Raw genomic sequence first — 8216 nt, forward strand, 5'->3', positions numbered from 1 at the left:
CGGGGAGCCGGTTATTTCTGTTCCTGCCGAGCTGATGCTGAAATACCCGTGGCCTCGGAGATCTGCTCTGCGTAAACCGGCGGGCTTGAGACCGACACCGTCATTTCAAAGCAGATGCGAGGGTCGTTCACCAAATATTTTATTATGGTTTTAGGCTGCTTCATACAGTTTCGTCCTGCACATGCTCTACAAGTCACCTGTGCACATAGAGAACAAGCCAAAAATAATAATAATAATTAATAATAATAATAATAGAAAAAATCTACCATAGCAATCCCTTAAATAAGTAAATAAACATTATATATATATATAAAAACCCTTTAAAGTAAAGCAAAACCCAACCAAAAGAACAACGTCTTTTCAACATGAAACATCCCCGCGGGATAAGAGCAGGAGCTCAGACATTTTGCAACTTGGCATTCCGTTTGTTTTGTTTTTTGTTTGTTTAAAGTTTTCTGGGCTTTCTTTAATATTTTTTTTTTTAGGCATCAATTCTGCAAATCCCTCGAAATAAAGGCGACAACGATGTTTATCACGTTTTTTAATGCAGTCTGCTACGGGACTGGGCGGGAGGCGCGGGCGGGCGGCATGTGGCTGGGGAGCGCCCCGTACCCCGGGTTTGGCGACCGCGGGCGGGCGATTGCCAGCCCCGCTGCTCCGGTCGCGTCGGCAGGCAGGCAGGCACCGGTTAGCTGGACCTCCCGCTCCCCCCGGTTTGTCATGGCGGTGGTGTCAGATGTCACATTCACTGTCGCTGGATGTGATGGAGATGGCGGAGGTGGCCGCTTTGCTGGAGAGGCTGGCCGCGGGGCTGGAGGCGGCCCCCACCGCCTCCCCGCCGCTCTCCTCTTCCGCTTGTAGCGAGCGCACCGAGCCCTGCGTTAGGACCTGCTGCTGTAGCCTGCAAGGAACCGGCACACACAGCATCACCGCCCGGCCCTCCGCGCCCCGGGGACCCGCCTGCAGCCCCCGCTTCCCCCACACGGCCCCCCCCGACCGGAGCCCCCACCTCCAGCTCACACCAGTTACCCCAGTCTGGCGGCTCTGCCGGGGCGCCCGCCCCAGGGCCAGCCCAGCTCCTCCGCCAGCACAGCTCGGGGCGGCTGTGACCCCCCTCCGCAACTTGTCCCCGAACCGGGCCTCACCCGAAGGGTCGGTGATTCCAGCAGCGTACCCCGATCCCGGTTCCCCCTCGTCAGATTTTACACCTGTCCCCCCCCAGGCGATGGGAAGGGGCTGCGGATGGTAGCGCCCCTTTCCCAGACGTGCGGCCGCCCGGCTGCGCGCAGTGGCCCGTGGGGCTGCGGGGTGACAATGCGAATCCCGCTCCGGGCTCCTGGAGAGGAGCTAACGGGGGACACTGCTCCCTTCCCCGCTTCCCGGGGCACCTGCTTCTGCCGCTAGTGCTGGGTAGCACCGTGCATTTAGAGCCGTGATTTTTTTTTTTTTTTAAGATTAAAAGGGAAAAAAAAAAAAAGAGGAGTAGTAAAGAAATAAGAAAAATATCCCAAGAAACGATGCCGGCTGGCTCCGGCTGAGGTTTAGGGCAAGGCGGCTCCCTGCAAGCGAGCAGGGTCCGCAGAGCGGCATTGCCGGCTCCGCTCCGGGTGGACATACATGAATCGGGTGCGTCTATGTCCGGGCAAAACTTTGCAGCGGGGGTCGCTCCGCTTGGCCGCTGCTTGCGGCCCTTCTGCCGCCAGGTCCTGCCGGGGTCACGGCAGCTTCGCCGCCCACGGTGCCCGGGCGGGCTGTCGCCTTCCCCCCCGCCCCGGTCCCCCAGGAGCGGCCAAGGGGGAGCCGGGGGGAGGACCCCCCCCCCCCCTTTTTTAAATAAATAGATAGATAGATAGATAGATAGATAGATAGACAGACAGACAGATAGATAGATAGATAGATAGATAGATAGATAGACAGACAGACAGACAGACAGACAGACAGATAGATAGATAGATAGATAGATAGATAGATAGATAGATAGATAGATAGATAGATAGATAGATAGATAGATAGATAGATAGATAGATAGATAGATAGATAGATAGATAGATAAAAGAGCCGTAGGCTTTTCCCAGTGCTCTTACTTTATGTCGCTGCATTTCCCGGGGAGAAACTTCCCGGGCTCGTTTCCCCGTGTCCCGAGGCAGGGCTGGCCGCAGTGCCCCGCACCGGCCCCCACAGCCCCCCGGCCTCGGCGGGCGGGGGCAAAGCCTCCCTGAAGAGGGGCCCATGCCCCGACGGGACGGGCAGCCCCTTACCTGTTCTTAGCGGCTGCTGCCCTGTCCCTTTGCCTGCGGTTTTTGAACCAGTTGCCCACTTGCGTGGGGGTAAGTCCCGTGGCCTGAGCCAGTTCCCGCTTTTTGCTAGGGTTGGGGTAAGGGTCCTGCAGGTACCACTCCCGCAGCAAATGCCTCGTCCGCTCCTTGAAGCAATGCGTCTTCTGCTCGCCGTCCCAGATGGTGCGGGGCAGCGGGAACTTCTTCCTCACCCGGTACTTGTCCACGGGCCCCAGGGGTCGGCCCCGCAGCTTCTCCGCCTCCTGGTAGTGCGCTTCCAGCCAGAGGGCTTGCAGTTTGGCGTGGGACTCCTTGGTGAACTTGTGGTTCTCCAGGATGTGGTAGAGCTCCCGGTAGTTCCCCGTGTGGAAGGCCACGATGGCCCGGGCTCTCAGCACCGACTCGTTCTTGTTGAGGGCCTCGCAGGCCGCGGGGGCCACGGGCAGGGACCAGAGGAAGCGCCCCAGGCGCTCGATGTCCCCGCTCTCCTCCAGGGTCTCGCATACCCCGGCCACCTGCTGCGGGCTGAAATTGAGGATGGGCAGCTGGAACATGGAGACGGCGCCGGGCTCCGCTCCGCGCTCCGCGCACCCCCGACGATGCCCGCCGCCGCCGCGCACACCCCCGCGGCGGGGAAGCGGGCAGCGGCCCCCGCGGCCGCCCCTCGCTCCGCTTCTGCCTCCGCCGGCGCCGGCGGAGCTGCCGCGGAAGGGACGGCGGAGGGCGGAGAGGCGATGGGGAGCGCTCGGCGGCTCCGGCGACTGGGGGCGGTGGGCAGGGGCGAGGAGGAGGAGGATGGAGCAGGGGGGAGGGCGGGCGTGGGGGGAGGGCGGGAAGGGGGGAAAAAAAGAGGGAAAAAAAAAGGGGGGGGAAAAAAAGGAAAAAATAAAAGACACAAGCCCAGCTCCGCGCCGCCGCCGCGCTGCTGCGGGAGCGGCTGATTCGCTGCCGGGCTCGGCAGATTGGCTCCCGGGTTTCCATGGCGGGGCTGCCACTCACTGCCAGCCGCTGCCAATCACGGCGGAAGGCCCCCGCCGCCGGCCGCAGCACCTCCCCGCCCCGCTCCCCGCCCCGCTCCCCGCCCCGCTCCCCGCGGCGCCCCGTCCCGTCCCGCTCCGCGCCCCAGGGCCGCCACCCCGCCGCCGCTGCGGGCAGGGGAGAGCGGTAGGCTGGCGGGGCGGGGAGGGGGCACCCGCTGCGGTTTGCTGCCTGAAAGTTGGAGGGAGCGGTCCCAGCAGTGGGATAGATGGCGGGGACCCCCCCCGCCCCTCCCCGGTACAGCCGGGCGCTCCGGCCCGGTGCTGCACGCACGGAGCTTGGCGCAGCCAGGGTCGGAGAGGGGAGTAAGGCAGAGCTGAGAAATCAGTTAAAAAACCGGCTGTGTAACAGTAACAGTGATGCTGGGAGTGTCGGGTGACAATGGATGCAGCGGGAGGACCGCGAGAAAAGCCAAGATTTAGGGAAAAAACTCTCCCCCTTCCCCCTATAGGTGTCTTCCCGTCTCTGTTACGACAAGGCATTATCTGCAAAAAGCCCAGCGCCCTTCTCCGTTCAACTAAATTATTATTATTATTATTATTATTATTATTATTACCACCATTACTATTACTATTATTATTCTTCTACATTTAAAAACTTATTGTTTTCGGCTGAATGGTCCTGAATAGACGCCGAGAACAGTCGCGGGGAGTGAGAAGTCATTTGTAGGTCAGGACAGCGACTTACACAGATTTCAGGAATCTTTTGAAATATTGATCACCTAGTAGTAATCATTCCCCGCGGGTTCCCCCCGCCCCGCGCCCCGAGCGAGCGGCTGCCGGTGGGGGGCGAGGTGAGCGCCCGGCCGCCCCCTCGTAGGAGCGGGGCTCCCCCAGCCGAGCCGGGGCAGGGATGAAACCGCTTTCCGGGAAGCTGTGAGGACAGGGTTTGTTTTCTGGAGAGAAGGGCGGGGGGAGGAATCAAGAAGCCATTCTTTATTCTACATATAGCCGCTCAGTGGCAATTTCTTCCCGAGAACATTAGGGACCATGCTCGGAAAGGCAGCATATATTTTGAATTAAGATCAGTATGTTCTCTCCTCTGCTTTTTGCAATGCATTTTTTTTTCCCTAGAACGCTTGTCAAAGAAATCCCTTCTTAATTTGATATCTTGTTACTGTCTCTTTCCCCCTTCTCTTTTCTTCTCCACCCCCCCTTTTTTTTTTGTTTTCCTTTCTTCCCTTCTTAAAGAAAGCTTCTTTGCTAGTTGCCCGTAGACCGAAATTAAACAGATTTACATTTTCTCCAATCATTTCTCCGCAGAAATGGAGCTGGACTGGGGCTCGCTGTCTTTTCTTTAGTATCAAGTACAATTTGTCTTTTGCTTGTGAAGATTTGGTAAATCAGAAGGCAGATAGATAGCGCAGATGGTCGGAGGTGTCGGGTCAGATTATGGTACGCCTCAGTACAGTGCTAAGCTCATTCTGACGGAAAACCCTGATATTATTTTCACAGATCTACACAGTTCACTTGAAAAAAACCCTTCGAGCCATTTACATCATTTATGTGAGGCTCACAGCTAGCGGGATGGAAAAGCTTTCAATACTGCTCATTTTCATAAAACCCGACAGAGCTGGGGAGACATAAAAGCACACACAAAACTCACGAGTTCAGCGACACTCCACAGAAACTTAAAAAATAAAAGGGAAGACTCTTCGGCATCACTTTACAGACCCAGGTTTGATTTGCCGATCTGCTCAGGGAAAAAAGATGGGAAGAAAAAGCCAGAGAAGAAGAAAATATTATCTATAGATACTGCTGAGGGAGACCTTCCTTCCACCCCATCCCTGTCCTCTCTGCTAGGGAAAAATAGTAATTTGGGCAGCTCCATGGAAGATCCCAAATAACCTTTTCGGACAGGAATCGCCCCCGCCCAAACCTTCGCGGTGTGAGCGTCGCGCTGCCCCGGCAGCGGGGGAGGAGGCGGCGACCCCCGCGGCGCCGGGCGAATCCCGGGGCAGGGGAGCTGCTGCCCCGCCGCAGCCCCGCTCGGGGGCGGCCCGGGACGGGGGCTGGTGGGGAAAAAACAGGTGGAAAGCCTGTGATAATGGGTAGCTAATTTAGACCTGCCAGATGATGATGGTGATGATGATGACGACGATGACTAATAATACTAATGGTCTTTCTTTTTATTTTTCCCTCTTTTTTTCCCTTTTAATTTTTTTTTTTTCATTTTTTTTTAAAGCATGCACATGATCTGGCGAGGGAGTTACTGGGCTGCAGCTTAATGATCATGAGCAGAGCGAGACAGGCTCCATAATGAAAGCCAGGACTGTAGGCTAAAGAAATGAATCTTCATTAAGAGCAGCGAGAGCAGTTCTCAGGGGCGAGGGGCTGCCCCCCCGATCCCCGGCTTTTCCTCCCCAGAAACCGGCCCGAACGGTGAGATGCTGGCAGCTCTGCTGGGAGGGGAGAGGAAGAGAAAGAAAAGACAACACCGAAATGGACCCAGGAACCCTGTGCTAAACCATTTAAAGGGTGACCCGAGGGGGAAAACCAGCCCAGCCCCAGCAGCTCTGAGCCCTCTTCAGCTGTGAACGCTGGGGTCTGCATTTGGGAAGTGGCACAGTCCGGGGCGGGGGGGCAGCGGCTTGTCCCTGGCTGGGGAAAGACCTTGCTCTGGGCCACCAGCGCCGAGAGAGAGACCAGCTCCAAGGGGCCCCTCCGTCCCTTCCCCACCCCCTCAGAGTTTCGTCGGTGGCCGGGACCCCGGCAGGTTCCCCCGGAGGAGCTTCGCTGCGGGGCCGGGCCGGGCTTTGCCCGCAGGAGCGGCCCCCCCAGCCCCGCGGGAGCCGGTGCCCCGGGAGCGGCTCCCGGGAGAGCACCGGGTCCGCGGTGCCCGGGCTCCTGGCTCGGGCCCCGGGGCTCGTTATTGCTGCCTGCCAGCCTGGGTGTGAGCTCGGGCATGCCCGCTTTTTGCTGCTTTCTTGTTTCCCCCTTTTTATTCCTTTTCTCCCCATACACTAGGGACACTACTCCTGACATTAATAGCCGGCAATGGTGACTACCTTAATTTAGGTCACGGCTCTGACCCTTGCTACAGGTAGCGTGAGGAGTTAACCCTGCAGATATGAACCCACTGGAGAACGAGGAATAAAACTGTACGTTAAAAAATATTTATCAAAAAGGCTGCCAGCAATCCATATCATCCCGCCGGTCTGCATCGACACGGTGTGCTCTCTGGCCTACAGACTGAGCCTTCAAGCATAAATATGCTGAGCAACGGATCTATATACCTTTATATCAGCTGTTATCAGCTACCCTGGGTCCCCGAATCTCAGTCCCTGGGAATTATTTATGCGGATGGAACTTCGAAACGCAGCGGAGGTGCGAATAATTTTTTCGAACCTTTGACTGGCGTTAAGTATTCCATTAAAAAAATACCCCTGGGAATGAGAAGCCCCACTGTAAAGGTGTCGGTAGGATTGCCGGAGATGGGGGAGTTCGGTGATGCTGAGCGACTCTGCAGCGCTGGCTGAGCGCCGCAGGGCAGGCAGTCCCTCGGGCGGGTACCTGGGAAATCAACCGGAATTTTTTGGCCTTGATTCGGTACCGGCAGGACCTGGCCTGGTGGCGGGGAGCGCTCCGAGTCTGGCAGGGCTGGACCTGGCACCGGGGAGTGAGGAGGCTTGCTCAGCCGGAGGAGAGTGCCTGCTGTCGCCTATAGAAAAGGTTACTGGAAATGTCAGCCCTTCCAGGGACCAGGGCAGGGGGTTTCGGGAGCGTTTCCCACCGAGCCACCCGGGAGCTTCGGTGGAGGGCGGACTACAAGCTCAGGATGATGTGGCAGGGGATGCTTGATAGCGGAACGACCCGAGTTTCGATGTGGTTCGTGTGCTCACCTTTTTATTTTTAAGAGTGCCATAACTGTTGAAATAGCAGCTATCAATTGCTCATTTTCTTCCTAAAAAGAGCTATGTTTAAAGCTCTAATCTGCCTAATATTAGGGAGAGTGTGCAGGTTGGATCCTCACTTAAATTACTGATAACTATCGAAAGCACCAAAGACGCCCTAAAATGCTGTGCGACTGACAGAGATGTTCATCACTTTCCACTTTCAGTCCGTCTATTCATTAGATCTTTGTCCTTCGGCATGTTATTTAGGTTACGTGCAATACAAAGTATCAGACCGTGGCTGGTACATTTGATGTTAGAATAAAGCAGCACTAAAAACTCAAAAAACTGAATTATTTTGGGACTGAAAGGAAAGACCTCCCTTGTACACGAACCTGGTCAAGGCCAGGGCTGCAGGCAGAAAGGTCTACTGCCCAAGATTTATCTTTAATTTTCTTTAAGGTGTAGTTATGGGCCTGGTTTTAAAGTCCCGAATCCGTTGGGATTTCTTTGGCTGCTGCCTTTACCTCCTTTTAAACTAAGTTGTGTTTAAATAAAATCTTCACGTTGCTTAAAACCCCCCATTTCTATCAGGGTTTTCACTGAAAATTCACACAAAAGCAATCAATCAACTCCCCAAAGTATTGCAATAAATCTAGAAGTTTTTAACTATTCAGGTATTTTTTTCCCCACCAGTAAGTCCTCTTTTCCCCTTTCCTTTCCTTTCCTTTCCTTTCCTTTCCTTTCCTTTCCTTTCCTTTCCTTTCCTTTCCTTTCCTTTCCTTTCCTTTCCTTTCCTTTCCTTTCCTTTCCTTTCCTTTCCTTTCCTTTCCTTTCCTTTCCTTCCTTTCCTTTCCTTCCCTTTCCTTCCCTTCCCTTCCTTCCCTTCCCTTCCCTTCCCTTCCCTTCCCTTCCCTTCCCTTCCCTTCCCTTCCCTTCCCTCTCCTCTCCTCTCCTCTCCTCTCCTCTCCTCTCCTCTCCTCTCCTCTCCTCTCCTCTCCTCTCCTCTCCTCTCCTCTCCTCTCCTCTCCTCTCCTCTCCTCTCCTCTCCTCTCCTCTCCTCTCTCCTC

The 8216-nt window shown here is 55.6% G+C and overlaps 1 protein-coding gene across 1 annotated transcript; it reads right to left on the reverse strand.

The window, feature by feature from the left end:
* Positions 1-472: 472 nt before the first annotated feature.
* Positions 473-3248, reverse strand: SIX6 (SIX homeobox 6). Its single transcript, XM_037396165.1, has 2 exons — positions 2259-3248; positions 473-901 (listed from the first exon to the last, which is right to left on the reverse strand). The coding sequence occupies exons 1-2, from the start codon at positions 2828-2830 to the stop codon at positions 733-735; spliced, it is 741 nt and encodes a 246-aa protein (XP_037252062.1). The 5' UTR covers positions 2831-3248; the 3' UTR covers positions 473-732.
* Positions 3249-8216: the final 4968 nt, after the last annotated feature.

This window comes from Falco rusticolus, chromosome 7, assembly GCF_015220075.1.
Source record: "Falco rusticolus isolate bFalRus1 chromosome 7, bFalRus1.pri, whole genome shotgun sequence".
NCBI classification, from domain to species: Eukaryota; Metazoa; Chordata; class Aves; order Falconiformes; family Falconidae; genus Falco; species Falco rusticolus.